General features: G+C 40.7%; 1 protein-coding gene across 1 annotated transcript in view; it reads left to right on the top strand.

The window, feature by feature from the left end:
• ttc27 (tetratricopeptide repeat domain 27) overlaps positions 1-16,279 on the top strand; it is an 82,106-nt gene that overhangs the window by 17,022 nt on the left and 48,805 nt on the right. Inside the window, exons 6-8 of the mRNA XM_085369606.1 lie at positions 1,271-1,429; positions 2,664-2,803; positions 8,644-8,756. Coding sequence (XP_085225732.1) covers positions 1,271-1,429; positions 2,664-2,803; positions 8,644-8,756 — 412 coding nt within the window. The remainder of the gene's footprint in view (positions 1-1,270; positions 1,430-2,663; positions 2,804-8,643; positions 8,757-16,279) is intronic.

Below are 16,279 nucleotides of genomic sequence, written 5' to 3'. Positions count from 1 at the left end.
AATTTAGAAAGGTTCAATGTGGGGTTACCTCTATGATCAGTGATTGGTCTAAAACTCTTTAGACTTTACATTAATGATATAAACAATTTACTAAAATGAGTAAATTGTTTAAATTTGTTATTTTTGCAGATGATTTAAAGATTTAAAGGATATTTTGTGTGCAAAAGAACGTGAGTATGACATTCTTAACATGTGGTTTGATATCAACAGATTGTCCCTTAAGAAAACTCAATTCATGCTTTTTGTGACCAAAAAAGGATGTAAAGAAAATATTGAATTAAAGGTTTTTAATACCAAAATTAAAACAGTCAGTGATGTAAAATCCTATGAACAACATTTTCATTATATTATAGGGAAAATGTCAAAGTTATTATGTGTTCTTTATAACACTAAGCATCTATTAGAGCTTTACATATAATTTCCTGTTCACTTGTATTTTTTTCTTGTGTGGAGTTGTGGGAGTCGGCTTTTAAAACAATAATAAATTCAATACTTATACTACAAAAAAAAAAAAAATAATCCGAGTCATTAATAAGACTGGTTATGATCACACTGAGGCAATGTTTCTAAGGTCACACATAATGAAAGTGAACGATTTGGTGTTTTTAAAGTAATGAAAATGATGTTTAAGCAAAAAACAAGTTACTCCCAAACTGTGTTCAAAGGTTTTCTCAATAATTAGAGATTTTTGTCATTTTACTGTAACAAAAGCAAATAAAGAGATTAAACAAAGGTGTACTTCTGTTGTTGAGGTTTAATTGTCGAATGATGTTGATATGTGTTTAAAAATAAAAAATGCAATTCATTTGCAGTCTTCAAAAGAATGCACTACAAATATATTTATCGAGGGTTATATTTGATTTGTTAATGTTAGTCTTGTCTATTTGGAAAGGTGGGGTACCTTAAATGATAAGAATGTTGGCCAGGCATAAATATAAGCAGGGCTGCACATAAGTGGTCCGCAGGTGCGCATTCGCTGTCAAAATAAAAGAATGAGGGAATGAGACTGCGCTTTCCTCTGTCCATTCCCATCGACTCCATGCTCAGTGTGTCTTTTTAATGTCTCATTTCAGGGCCTGAGTTCTTCGAGCAGGGTTGTAAGGAGCATAGATATATTTGGTTCATGCATAGAAAAGAAACTGGACCCCTGGTGTTTTCTCAGCTACTTTGACAATCTCTGAACATTTTAACTGCAAAATCACAATGTAAGATGGCTAATCTGTGTTTCATGTTCATCCTCACTGGAATGTTCTTCCCTTTCCTTTTACAGTGCTCAAATGCCAGTCTGTGTTATCACAACACAGAAACCTGGCTATTCAATTCCACCTCGAGTGCGTCTACACTAGTCTCACCTACTATGAGTACCAGCGTGCCAAGGAACACATCGAGAAGGCTCGGGAGCTTTCGGGGCTCACCATCAACATGACTGGTAACTGAAGTACACACCTGGAGAAAAGAATGCTGAATTGACAGAGAACCATAGGAGGCCTCTATAATCAGGGAGAGTTGACAAAAGGGAGTTCTACATGAAACACAATTTGACAGTTTAACAAATTATTATTAGCAAACCCAAAGCTACTAGAGCTGCAGAATTAGGTCTCCAGTAGTTTAGCCTATGTTGAACTCTTGGAGATCTTATTGTTTAGGAAGGAGCTTTAGTTTTAGTCAGTGACTCGTTATTTCTCGAATTCTACAAACAGGATAAAGTATAAACTATTAGCTTCTTAAGTGATAAAGTAACATTAACCTTGTGCCCTGGCTGTGGCTCATCTTTCCAGTGTGCTGCAGCGCTGTATTATAGGACTCTATGAAGTACTGTCCAGTTATCATTTTACACCCGTGCAGCTTTTTATTGGGAAAAATAAGTTTTTAAATACTTATGCTGTATTTTTATATTTTAGTTCCCGTTTTGGTAAATGGGCTGGTTCTTTTATAGCGCTTTTCTACTCTGAGCACTCAAAGCGCTCATCCACACAGCGCTTTTTTTTTTCTATGTTCTTTCTATGTAAGTAGCACTAACATGGGGTTCACATGTGTTCACACACGGGGTTAGTATCTTGCCCAAGGATATTTGGCATGCAGACTGGAGCACCACCAACCTTCTGATTAGTAGGTGACCTGCTCTGCCACCTGAGCTACAGCCACCCCTTTTACCTTTATCTTTTATTAAGAACAATTTAGCCCATAAATTAAACTTCTCAGATATGTTATTTTTGCTGCAGTGTCTACACTAGTAAGATCTTTTTATATAAACGAACATAACTATTATCTTTCTCACCGGCATTTTTCAATCATTCAATCAACTTTCATTTCAAAAGTTATAGAGTTGATGTGTGTTTTTTTTTTTTTTTTTTTTTTTTTTTTTGGTAAGAAATTGATATTCAGAGATATTCAGGAGATCTTTAGATGTCAGCTGCTGTAGCTAGCTAGCTTTTTGCTAACTTTATATTCAGCATAACCTCATAAATCCTTGATATCCTTGATTTCAGATTTGGGTGTGTTGAAGTATGGACAGAGCAACATTCTAAGCTGGACTGACAACATGTTGCATTATTGCATTATTTGTTGAATAATGCAAATGTAGTTACCAGTGGTGATGCTGAATAAAATGTCCAAATTTAACCATAGTATATCTAAACCTTTTAAGCTGATTTCATCTGTAGGTGCCCTTGGCAAACGTACCCGGTTCCAGCAGAACTACTTGGCTCAGCTCATCCTTGAAGTCAAAAGAAAGCAGGACCAGCCTTGTCAGATCAATGATGAGGAAACTCCCACCCCTACACCTCAGGCTAGTCTTCCCAAGGTATGAGCGTCTGTTTGTCTTCTTCCCAGCGCACTTTGGTTGTTCGGCTGACTGACTGTTGAGCCTCTATCTTCTATGTTTCAGACACATTTATTTAAAGTTCGGTAACTTGCAACATGTCCCTTAAGTTAACCCACTTACACACACATTGATAACACATCGTCTTTTCCACCTTTAAGCTAATGTCCACACACTCACAATTTACCTTTCAAAACTGAGAGAGATTCCATGAAACCTATGTGTTTATTGTTGGTATTTATATTCTTGGTTAACTTGAATTAACCTTTTTATTTTGCCTTTATACACTCTAAGACCATTTGTACTTGAACTGTCTCTCTTATTCAGTTTTGTGATTGCATAAGTATTTGAAGTTTGATGTGTGACTTAAAATGGGTATGTTTGAGTTTACTAGGAGAAAATCTTTAATGGCAGGGGCCATACTATAAACAGACAAGAGTCTAACCTTGACTCCTCTAAAAATGGATAGCTTATGGAAGCTGTCTCGTTGACTTGGCAACAGTCTGCCCATTTAACCTTTTCTGCTAGCCAAAATTTACAGAGGTGCAAATGCTTTTTAATACCCACCATCATCAGCAGAGGGGGGTGTCTACTTCTGGACCTTTTATAATACCCTGTGAAACCTGTTGATACTGTTGACCCTGTTAGTTCTCTGTTACAAGTTACAAGTTCTCAATATATAGGCCTTTAACTCAATCTTTCTCCTGAAATGGGAAAAGAAATGAAAATTTTTATGCTGGAGTGCAGTTAAAATTCATATTCTACCTCTAATACTTTGCATGTGCAAGACCAACAGCATATCAGGCAGGTGTTGTCATAATATTTTTGATTATTGACATACATGCACATAGTCATGCATACGTAAGTCTTTATAGAGAGGCATGGTTTAGGCTGCATCAAACCCGGTCCCTGTAGCCTTTTGGCATATAGGTTGCCTACTTAACCAAGTGAATGATAACTGACAGTGGCTTATGAATCTGATTGTTTGGTAGGTAACCAGAACCTGAAGTAGCAAAGCAACCTTAAACCATGATGTTGATACGTGGAGTTCCCACCACTATGCATTTGTGTCACAATGACGGGTTTTGTTTGTTTTTGCACACTGTTCTTCTAAAATTTTAGGAAAAGTTAATATTAGTGCCCAATGAACATTGTCTTAGAAATGCTCTAAAATGTACCATGACACATTGTATAATGTAATGAACTCACATTTATTTAGCACTTTTTTTCTAGTCTTACTGATCACTCAGAGTGCTTCAACTACTTTCTTTTTAACCTCACATGAATAGTTTAGAGTTTGAAGTGGGAGCTATCATCATCTGAGTTGAACATCTGAACCAATGTACCACCCACTGTTTCCTTCATGGTGTCCGTCCACACTGTTCTTATTATTTCTTTTTTTTCTTGAGGTGAATATAAAATTTAACCTTGTTTTAAAACTGTATTGGTTTTGCTGTGACCCAAGTTTTTGTAAATGGTTAAGAACTTTTATTTATAGAGAGGAGAACCTGTAAAAGCCCAGACTTTTTTTTCTGTCTTTATTTTGGCCACATTTGACAGGAACTGCATGCTGATATCCTCATATAAAACCTTTTTACAACAACTGTTAATAAACTAAACAAGAGCAAAGATATTATGATCCAGATTGATTTTTGCTGGGTTTTTTTTGAGAATGTCAGAAGAATGTCAATTATCCTTGTTTCTATTTGATATGTATTTGTACAATTACTCAAACATCCTGGGTCTAGTTCTAGATTAAACTTGACTTTAAAAGGTAACCGCTTCTAAGATCTACCTCTCATGTGGTTTTCATACCTCTGGTATAGATTTGTCTGACTTTTTGCGTAAATCGGCTGACAAAACAATCCTTTGCTATCCACTCTGCCAAAATCAGATTGTCCTCCTTAGTTCGGTCCTCTTTACATTTATATTAAGTTTAGTTTGTGTGTACGAAAGAGATCTTGGTGTGTGACAACCTATTTTCCTGGTGTCTATGAAAACTAAAATATCACTTTGCTTCCCTAAATTCCCTCTCTGGTGTTTCCCAAAGTTGCACAGTCAGATCTCTAGTGCTCAAATGTGTCAGCCACTTCATGATGAAGTACTGGTCAGATGCCCACCACAGTGTGCTGACGCACACACTCTCGCACAAAAACACCAACAAGCAGAAAAGAGAAGAATGGTTACTGTCTAAATGTTTCATTATGCTCTCCAGGCAGAGAGAAACTTGCTTTTAAATGGTCTGTAAAGCACAGAGATTTAAACGATCTCCCACACACACTGCACAATGACTGTCTAATTTCCCTCCATCATACCTGGTAAGTCTCCCATTCATCCTTACGCTACGCAGGTTTGGTTTTAGGTCCCTACACAGTCAATCACTCTCTCTGGCTGACTCCTTTTGTTCTTTTTGCCAGCATTGTGTGCTTACATGGAGGTGGTTTATTTACCTCACACTGCTGGATGCTGTGTAGTCTGGCAGTGAGCTCGGGCTGGGTGATTCATTTCATTTTCAGACAGGAATTTGACTTAAAACATTAACATTAAAAGCAAGTTAATCAAGCGAAAACAATCACTGTAACACATTTTATTCACAGTGATGGTCTTGATTTGTTACATGTTAAGCAGATCCGTGTCCTCTTGTGAACTGGATGTAAAGTGGATTGTACAAATGTGAGGCAGGGTGGTTGTACCCTGCTGGAAATGTGTTGTTGTTGTGATAGTAATCCTGCTTAGTATCCAGAGATTCAGGCATCTAGTCTGTATAATTGGATAAGGAAATGAAAACCCCTTTTCTAATCTAAAAGTGACACCAAAACCCTCCACTTTTTTTTTGCTAGAGTTTTATTGTCCATGTTAACATTGTTTTGGAGCACAGGGTGGCTAGGCTGAGCCTTCGACTTAGGATAAAAAGCTTAGATATTCAGGATTCATGCTACAACTTCCTTTGCATTAAAAGGAGCCACTCTGTCTGTCTGGTATCTGATAAAGTGTCTGCCTCTGGTGGTTTTTCCTATCATGTGTAACTGGTATGAGATTGTTAATCAGATCAAGAACATGGTAAGAGATTATATACGTTGTCTAGCTTGTTAAGACCTAGAAAAAGTCACAATGGACAGAACCGTCTCTCTAGCTTTCTCACTGGGGATTTATCCTTCATCTGTAAATCTATGCTATGGTGACATTGGAACCACACCCCTCTTAAACTACTTACTATAACCTGTGACCTAAACCGATATTAAGCCAGATTTAGACCACAGAGGTCTAAATCAGGTGTAAGACCTGATTTGTCCCCCTTGATGGACAATGATTCATATTTTCTTTTTTATTGATCTGATCTAATAAATTCAAAATCTTTTCCAAAATATTTGCTGGAAATTCACAGGAGGAATCAATGGTACTCAGCAGGCTAATAGCAATAGTTGCAGACTGCATCAACCAGATGTGCATTCACTCTTCTGGGGGGGGGGGGAGATTAGGTTTCAGAGTGGTTTGCAGTTCCTATTGAAGCATAATTCCCCAGTTAGTCATCTGCCATTCAGAAGTAGCCAAGCCAAAAAACTCTGTTTCTGATTTGTAATAATTGCAATAGTTCTTTTTTCCCCATCAGTTTCCCAAATATTTCACTTACTAAGTGTTTTTGTTTCCAGCTAATCACATATTTCAAGCTAATCTAACATTTAACCGTAGCAGTGGCAAAACACAATTACAAAGGTGGAACTTTTCCTTGATCTAGGGGCTAACATTTCACTGAAAGCTGTCAGGGACATTTTGTTGTGTTTTCTTTTTTTTTTTTTTTATATCATGCTAACAAAAACCTTATTAGCTATGTAGTTCAGTCCATGTACATTCCAAGATACTGGTAGTCGGTGCTAAAGAATTTAGGAATGAGACACTGGTTCTAGCTTACATACATTTTCTGAAATCTTTCGAGCCTTACCTGTAGTGCGCCCATAGAGCTCTTAGTCTTGTAGCCATGGCTCAGGTCCAGTTCCTTGTGCTATGTTCAAACCACTAATACCCTCATTACTGGTGGAGGGGAGTAAATTGGCTCAATCAAAGCTGTCATTAACTAGAGCACAGTCTCCCCATCTCAAGTGGATAGAAGGAAAGTAGAGAGGCAAGGAGTAGGGACTGTTTATCACTGGCCAATCAAACCTAGTGCCAACCGGGAAACGGGGCCATTTCTGTTGCTGTGGGTCTGAGTGGACTTAGAAGTCAGATCCAGGGCTTCTGTTTTTTTGCTGATGCCAAACCACATTATCACAACAGAGGATTTGATTGAGTTTGCTCAGACCAGAGGAATGCACTTGCCTGTCACTGACAGTTACTGATCATTAAGTCCAGAATTTTTGAATACCTCATAATTGGTAAAGTAGTTTGAGCCTTAGCTCATCCTGACTGCATGGTGTTCTTATGCAGGACTCTAAAAATTCAAACTGAGTGTGTACACGTGTAGGTGAAGGTTAAAGATGTTATGTGTGTTATGTCTGAATAATCTATCCATATAGGCCTACCCATTAGCTTGTTGGTTGGTAGGTGCAAGGCAGTCTGTCTTAATGAAGCACCTCAATTACCAAAAACATCTTTAGAAAAAAAAGGCAGAATTACATATACTGATTTTTGTGCCTTTATTTCTGATACTTGTGAGTGTGAGTGACATCTGACATGGTTTAATCAAATGTGACTGTGCAATCAGCAGTGTAACAAACTCAAATTCAGCTTTGAAAGCTTTGGAAGTGGAACTTGCACCTTAGAAGTTTTGTTTTGTTTCTGGGGAATACCAAGCTAAATATTATTAAACCAGTACTAATCACCTCTGAACATTACCCTCTTAGCCATCAAACAGCATCTCTTTTTAAATATATTCCGCAGTTAAACAGGTCTTTTAAATCAATTCATTTCTAAGATCTTTCAAAGATCCAAGCTATTACATGCAATAGGCTTATAGTTGTATGGTTGGTATTTCATTCCAGTTATTGGTCAACACTGTTGTTTTAATATGTGCTATATAAATAAATTTTGATTTGATTTGATTGGTCCAGTGAGAACTGCTAGTCCATTTGAGTAAAGCACACCCTCTCTGGGCAAAAAGATGGAGTATTGGTTGTTTGGTGATTTTCTTTTAGCAATGAGGTTGATCAGAAATGCATAAAGTTTATACGTTAAAGCACTGCATTAATGTATGGTTTAATATACCTTATATTCTAAAGCTCTTTAAGAATAGGTGAGGTGCAAGAGAACATTTCTCTTGATGCAGAGATACTATGGGTCGTTCCTGAATGACATATCACCTTATCGTCTTTAGAGGAATTCCAGACACTCTTTCAGTCATAATCCACTGCATGTGGCTTGGGCAGTAAATCAGCCTTGACTTCATACTCAGCTGTCTTTACCACAACAGACCTCAGTTTGGCACAGAAACCTGAGAAAATTGAGGCCTAAAATATGGAAGTCCTAATTTGCAGCCACTGTGTGGCAACCTACCTCTACCTCCAATCTATGTGACCATATTAACAGAATCACTAGTTACCAGCAGTTAACTGAAATCTTGATTGTTTAGCTTATCTTTGAATGCTCAGTAAAACGAGTTATTTTCTTGCTAATATCCATATTGAAGTGATGGCCCCAAGTAGCAGCATGTTTGAGACAGTCTTCAAATTTAAAACCCTTACCCTTCTTAACATTGTAGCTCCAAGCAATTTCTGAAAAGTAATGCTACATTCAAAAATGTATGCTTAGTCGCTTGGCAGAACCTTATAGTCTTCATATTCAGTGGTTTATGGCTGCTGATTGTACACATTGTGTTTCTTTGCCTACAGGACTATAGTCTGGGGGATGACACACTACTGGATAAAATCAATTTAGCAGAGCCAGATCAGTACCACTTGCCTGACCTAACTGCTGAAGAACAGGCCGTCATCCTGGGTATCTGGTAAGTCTGCTGCCTCAGAGCTGAACTGTAGCTGTGCGTAAAATTGCAGTTAGAATTGTTTAAAACAGTGGGAAAACCACTAAGAGTGCAGGTATATTGTAATACATAACGACGACGGTAGCCTCATAAGGAACATTGGGTTAATAGTTCATCTGTTGGATGTCAGAAGAAATTGTGTCTCAGGCCTGAAGACTGAAATAATTTCTCACCATCCTGCACATCTATTTAGATCTAATGATCCCCTCAGTTCAGTTTGCCCCTGCATGAATATATGCCATATTCTAGGGCTGCTCGATTATGGCAAAAATGATAATCACGATTATTTTCACTGAAATTCAGATCTCGATTATTTGACGATATTTATTTAACAATAACAATGTGTTGAATAATGGCTTAAAAGATGGTCAAAAAATAATATAAAATAGTGTGCAAATACTGATAACAGTGCAAATGTTTGCAATATAAAAAATAAATGAAAAATGTAAACATCTGTGTTTAGTGAACTTCAAAATACTCCATAATATTTATGCATACAAATAACCAAACATCAAGGCAAGCTGTGTAGCCACACAGTGTACAATTGCATCAAACTGACATTGAGGTATGTCGATTTACCGTGTGAGCACCGGCTCTGTGGTGCAGCTACGACACCGTAGCAAAGTTTACACACTGTCTTGATCCACGTCTGACTCCGCGAACCCATAATGTTTCCACACCACTGAAGCTCTTTTACCTCTCTTTTCAACCAGCGGCATTCTTTCTTCAGCAGCCATTATCCTCTCCTCTCCAAATAAGACGAGGAGGCTACCCCGTCCCCCCCCCCCGTCCCCTTCTGTCTGCCTCAATTTTATCCCACAACTTAGACATTCACATTACTCACACTCTCATTACACATACATATAGGATCTTGGGGGTGGGCACGCTACATGGACTCCAAATTACCATCAGGGTGTACAACCTCACCCCTGGCGTCGTTGCCCACCTCTCAATTTTAAATACACGTAGACATTGAGGGCTAGCAGGAGGGACCATGCGCTTACCTGCTGCTCTCTGGCAGGTAGCTCCATGCCCTCCTGGGTTTTAAATGCACCGTAGAACACACATGCATCAACACTACAATGAGCGGGTGGAGGGAGGTTTGGAGTCTTCTCTCACCCCCATTCTCTGCGACCTGCTGGAGCGGGAGGGTGTAGGAGGATAGGTTGGCCGTCCGACTGCGGTCTGGAGTGTGGGGCCTCCCTGCTGCTGCGGAGTCGGGGCGGTCTGCCCCCCCACCGCAGGGAAAAGGGTAACACCACCTGGGTCTGGGTGCAGTTCCCCCCTCCAGGGGCAAGGGTACCTAGACCCAGTTCGTAGAGTACGCTTGGGGAGTGTGATCGTGTGTACAGCGTAGGGCTGCTCGATTATGGCAAAAATGATAATCACGATTATTTTCACTGAAATTGAGATCGCGATTATTTGACGATATTTATTTAACCCTTTAAGACCCACCATAGAACCAAGTCCGCCAGAGCTTATATTATTTTTTTTAGAATAGAATAGAATAGAATAGCCTTTATTGTCATTGTACAGAGTACAACGAAATTGGAGTGCCACTCCCTTGGTGCAAGTTTCAATAATAAATATAAATGTAAAATATAAAAAGTACAAAAAAAACAATCGTAAGTACTCAAACAATAGTATGTACAATATATACAGGATAGCAGCATTAATATGATGACAGTATGAATAGCAGCATAATATAATGACAGTGACGGTATGGAATAGGTTCAATTGTTTTTGTGCTTATTCACTACGGTGATAGCTCTGGGAAAGAAGCTATCCCTGAATCTGTTTGTCCTGGTTTTATGTGACCTGTACCGTCGGCCTGACGGTAATAGTTCAAACAGTTGGTTGCTGGGGTGAGAGTGGTCCTTGATGATATTGCCAGCTCTGCTGAGGTACCGAGAGTTTGCAGTGACCTCCAGGCTGGGCAGAGAGCAGCCAGTGATCTTCTGGGCTGTGTTGATGACCCTCTGCAGTACTTTCCTGTCTGCAGCTGAGCACCCTGCATACCATGTTGTTATGCCGTACGTTAGGATGCTCTCTATGGTGGCTCTGTAAAATGTCACCAGCAGCCTCTCCTCCAGGTTGTTCCTCCTGAGCACTCTCAGAAAGTGGAGATGCTGCTGGGCCTTTTTAACCACCGCTGTAGTATTTGCAGTCCAGGAGAGGTCATCAGATATCTGCACGCCCAGAAACCTCATGGAGTGTACCCTCTCCACACAGCTCCCGTGAATGTAAAGTGGGGCCGGGTCTGCTCTGCCCTTCCTGAAGTCCAAGATAAGTTCTTTAGTTTTCGTGGTGTTCAGTTGGAGGTTGTTAACTGAACACCACTCAGTCAGTCTGTTGACCTCATCTCTGTAGTCCGACTCCTCCCCCCTTGAGATGAGTCCAACCACTGTGGTGTCATCCGCGAACTTTATGATGGTGTTTGAGAGATGGGTAGGGGAGCAGTCGGATGTGTAGAGCGTAAACAGGAGGGGACTGACAGGAGTCTGACAGACTGTGGTCTATTTGTCAGGAAGTCCTTGATCCAGAGGCAGATGGGGGTGGAGAGTCCCAGGTGAGACAGTTTCTGGACCAGGATCTCCGGGATGATATGATTGAATGCTGAGCTGAAGTCCAGAAAGAGCATTCTCACATAGCTTCCTCGGTGCTCCAGGTGACTCAGCGCAGTGTGGAGCGCTATGGTGATAGCGTCCTCGGTGGAACGATTTTTCCTGTAGGCAAATTGGTGGGGGTCCAGAGTGGGAGGCAGACCGGCCCTGATGTGCTGACAGACCAGTCTCTCAAAGCACTTCATCACTACAGGCGTAAGTGCAACAGGCCTGTAGTCATTTGGGCTGGCCACAGCTGTCTTCTTGGCGATCGGGATGATGGTGGAGGTTTTGAGGCAGGGCGGGACGGTGTTTGATGACAAGGAAAGGTTGAAGATTTTAGTGAAGACTCCGGTCAGTTCGTCAGCACATGCTCTGAGAACCTTTCCATGTATTCCATCAGGACCTGCCGCCTTCCTGGGATTCACTGACCTTAGAACACACCTCACTTGGTGCTCCCTAAGTGTTAGTGTGCCAGTGCTGGGGGCGGGTGGAAGTGGTGTGGCAGCTGAGGGCTTGGTCGTCTCAAAGCGGGCGAAGAAACGGTTTTACATGTTGTAGTGCCGTTTGTGGGAGCATTTCAAGTTGCTATGCAACTGTTATAGCCCATATTTTAATAATATGTATGCATTAAGTCCATAGTAACTACATTAATTGCAAAAAAGTGCAATAAACTACAAAAAAATTGAAAATCGTTTTTGTTTTTTACATATATTTCTACTTGGAGAAATTTAAGAGGTTTATCCCTCAAAACTTTAAATACAAAAAAGTTGCAAAAAATAGTTTACAACAACAGGAAATTTATTTTGAGTGTCTTCATAGTTTTATTTTGGAGATACACCAATTTTTATATACTGCAGGAAAAACAAAAAAACAATCCTATGATGCAAATTTGCAAAGAAAACAGCAGGTGCATCAAAATAAACTATTTCCAGCAGTGCAATTCGAGTTCTAAGCATCCCAGAAACTATTCAGAAAAGTCAAACATGACCAGTATAGGTTTTTAAGGCGTACAAGTAAAAAAAATACATTTTCCGCGAAAATGACGTCACTTCCGGTTTCGGCCAGGAAATGGCGGACATGCGACAGTTCGCGCTGACGTCTGTTTCACTGTGGGAAGTGTTACGAACAGCTGATCGGATCGGCAAAGCGTGTTTCTGGAATATTATGTTTTTGTTCCTGCAAGTGCTTTTTATGCAATTTTTGCAAAGCTATATGTGGAAGGAAACCGTGACCGAGGACAAGCTGATGGCATCAGATGTAAGTACAACTCCTCCGGTTTCATATGCAAAAAAAATTATTGCGCTAGCTTACGCGGTTCAGGTTCTACAGGGATTTAAAAATAGTTACGCAAAACAGAGCGTGCTGCTCTGACTGGCTTTAAAGGGTTAACAATAACAATGTATTGAATAATGACTTTAAAAAATAATATAAAATAGTGTGCAACACCACTGAAGTTTTTTTTTTACCTCTCTTTTCAACCAACAGCAGTCACTCTCCTCTCCAAATAACTTCTGCTTAGCTTTCCGGGCTTCCCTCGGGTCCTCTTAATCAGCGGTCTCCAACCTTTTTTGTGCCACGGACCGGTTTATGCCCGACAATATTTTCACGGACCGGCCTTTAGGTGTCGCGGATAAATGAGGGAGGGGCTAATAATCGGCTCAGTCATTTTTAATGATCGTTGAAAGCCCAGATCGTAATCGTGATTAAAATTCGATTAATTGAGCAGCCCTAGTACAGCGTCTCTTTATGTCTGTCTCCACGTTGGTTGAGTGTGGAGTAAGTGCATATGAGAGCATGAGGGTGGGAATGGATGTTTGTGTCTGTGTGTGCCTGTATGTCTGTGTCTATATGTCAGGTTGGGTATCAGACGCCACCTCTCTGGGGACATCTCAGGCCCTCCAAGGTTTGGAGGCCTATCTCCCCCCACCACCACTTCCCCTGCCAGTGGTGGACTCCCTCAGACATCGGTGCGTTGGTGGTTCTTTGTGTCTGGGGGTGGGCGTTCGGGTACACACCGGCTCACTCCTTGGCGGCCGCTTATCGGGGCCTGGAGCCTGGGGCTTGCTCGGGCCACTTCGGAGGTGGGGTGCCCCCGGCCTCTCGGCCTGGGGCTCGGTCACTCAGGCACGACTGGCTGCCGGCGGAGCTCACGGGCGCGTCACTGCAACCCCCCTGGCTTCTGCTCCGCGGCTGCTGAGTGAGCTCTCATCTGGGACTCTCCTCAGCTCTTACTGGGACAGTGGCGCGGCTGCCCCTCTGTTGGTCTTCCTTGGTCTCTTGTGTTCTGGGGGCCTCTGGATGTCTGGAGTTTTGATCTCCTCCATACCTGCTTCATGCCCTGGAGGACGGGGCTGTGGCCCCCCCACACCCTCTAGCAGATCATTACATGAAGGAACCTTTTAAAATAACAAGCGCGTCCATGCTCACAGGTGTACACACGGGTGATCACACCCACAAACTACACCCTTTTGGCTCCTACCTCAAAGCACACTGTGTTCTGTTGATCTTATGTGCTGCACAATAATGTTTGATATTTAGTATTTACTGTCATATTCCCATATACCATTGTGATGTTGTTTATTCTATTACTCTTGTTCTCTTCTGCTTGTTTTCTTTTTTTCTTTCTCAGCAGGTGACCCAGGTGATTGATATATGCATTTATTTCTTTTTTTTTTTTTTTTCTTCTGCTCATTCTGTTGGTTTTTGTCTTTTGCCCTTCTCCCCCGTCCCTCTTCTCAGCTGTTTCTCTTTCCCTCTTTCTTTCTCCCCTTCTTTCCCCCAGTCAAGTCTGTCCCGTATTCAGCAAGTGAAAATAAAATAAACAATAAAAGGTGAATCAAATGGACCATTACGGCAAGGCTGGGATGGTCAATTTGGTAAAGTAAATCCGTTGGGCATCTTTCTTCGCCTTTAGACAATAATTCTGATGGCAAAAGAGCCAAACGGGACAGGCAGAAAAAAAAAAAAAATTGAGCAAGTGTGTTACCAAACAAGACACCTTAATAGATAGCCCATGACTATCTGGCACTGGACTTTGGCCCTTGTGGGACATGATTGTCGCGGGTGGAGGATAACCTGTGCTATACGCTCCCCACTCGTCTTTACTGTTTTTAAGTCTCTCTTTTTTCCTCTTCCTTCTTCTATTTATCTCTTTATCACTTCTTCTCTCTTTTGCTAACCTGGCCCTCACCCCCTGTCAGCTCTGGGGGTGAGGGAACCTCATGATCCTTTATATTTCATAAATATGTGACACCCCAGGCAGTTTTTCAGCCAGTAAGCCCCAGGAGTTTGCATGAGTTAGCTGATGTCGTCCCAACTGTTTTGCTATGTTACATAGCTATGAATTCTGCCTGGTTACCAGGCAGAGCAGTATTAACTTACATAAACCAGAAAAAAGCCAATATGGGGTCAGCATCAAAACCAAACAAAGGTCCGTCAATGGATCGAATTCCCTGATTCTTAAGATTTAATTATGTCTATCAGTGGTGTACTAAGGGCTGTGCTCTGGTCTTAGATGACAGTCACTGGAATATAGTGCAGTGGGTACTAAACTGAATGTGTGACTGTGTACATTTACCACCTGCACAAACATTTTTCCAGAGTCAGTTAATAAGTTGTATGTTTTTCTATGTAAAGTTTAGAGTTCATCAACACTTCTTTTACCCAACCCTTTCTTTTTTTTGTGACCTGTAGTTTTCTCTAAATTTATAGCTGAGTGACTGTTATTTGTGAACGTGTTTGTCCTGGTGGTTTAATCCAGGCAAAGGGATAAACAAAATAGAGACTAAAATGTAATATATAAAAATAGTTATCTTCACAGTAACCTGGTGATTAATTTTCTATGCTGGTGCTGGAACTGAATGGGCCAACTGAAGGTCAGTGGAGCAGTCAGTGAGATTGCTAGGAGATGATTGATGAGCAGCAGGTCTGTTTAAATTAAAGGAAGATCTGTACACCCTGATACCACTACAAAACAGTGTTAAGAACAAGTCTCTTGTATAGTGTGTGTCTTCCAGAGTGTTAGCAGACCACATTTATTCAAAAATTAAGCTAGGTAGTCATTTGACACTCAACCTAGTATAGAAACCTTGAGAAAATATAGATATCGCTAGCTCCGGGACGTCGGGCTAGCGATTTTGCGAGCCCTGTATAGTATATTTAAACATTTTAATAACTTGTCTTTATTGTCACTGCTTTTTGTATTAATGAGTGCTAATCCCAGGATATAATCAGTATTTATTAATTCCTTGCCAAGGGCTTAAACAGCAGAGACTCTGGTTATGAATTCTCCATGGTCCCTTTAACTCTGGGAATGTGACCTTGTCTGGTTTCTCTTTTCTCCCTCTTGAGCTCTTGGCAGATCTGAAATTTACCTCTTAGAAAAAGTACTTTTAAAGCTCACTGTGGATTCTGATTAATTCCCACGCTGACTTATATATAATAATTAAAACAATTTCTAACGGTCTACCCTTTATTGATTGTAACAAATCATAAATCATTCCCAGGCGCTTGCATGGTTGGCTGATGTTATCCACATTGGCTCAAGAGTTGTGTAAAAGACCATTTTTGATCTTGTTGGTCAACTTGGATGACATCACTACTGAGATGAATAAGATTGTACTCATGAACTGGAAAAATAAAAATAATCTTAATTCTAACCAATATAGAGACTGTCAGATAGATCATATTAGTTTTGAATACAGCCTCTTCCACCACTATAGATCAATCCTTCTGGGCTCCTTTAGTCGGCTCCATCGCCTAGTGGGGATGGGGGGGGGGGGTGTTCCGCTTTCATTACTGTGGTTGATGCGGGGGTAGGTACGGGCTTGGGGTGTCTGGGGATTCTCTAGGGACAGATTTCTTGGGGGGCTCAACCTCGGG

The sequence above is a fragment of the Diplotaxodon limnothrissa genome, linkage group LG13, assembly GCF_057381915.1.
Source record: "Diplotaxodon limnothrissa isolate DT_005_m linkage group LG13, D_limnothrissa_male_GT1.1, whole genome shotgun sequence".
In the NCBI taxonomy this organism is placed as follows: Eukaryota; Metazoa; Chordata; class Actinopteri; order Cichliformes; family Cichlidae; genus Diplotaxodon; species Diplotaxodon limnothrissa.
Note: the sequence above shows the minus strand (reverse complement) of the source record. Positions and strands in the feature narration are given on the sequence as shown.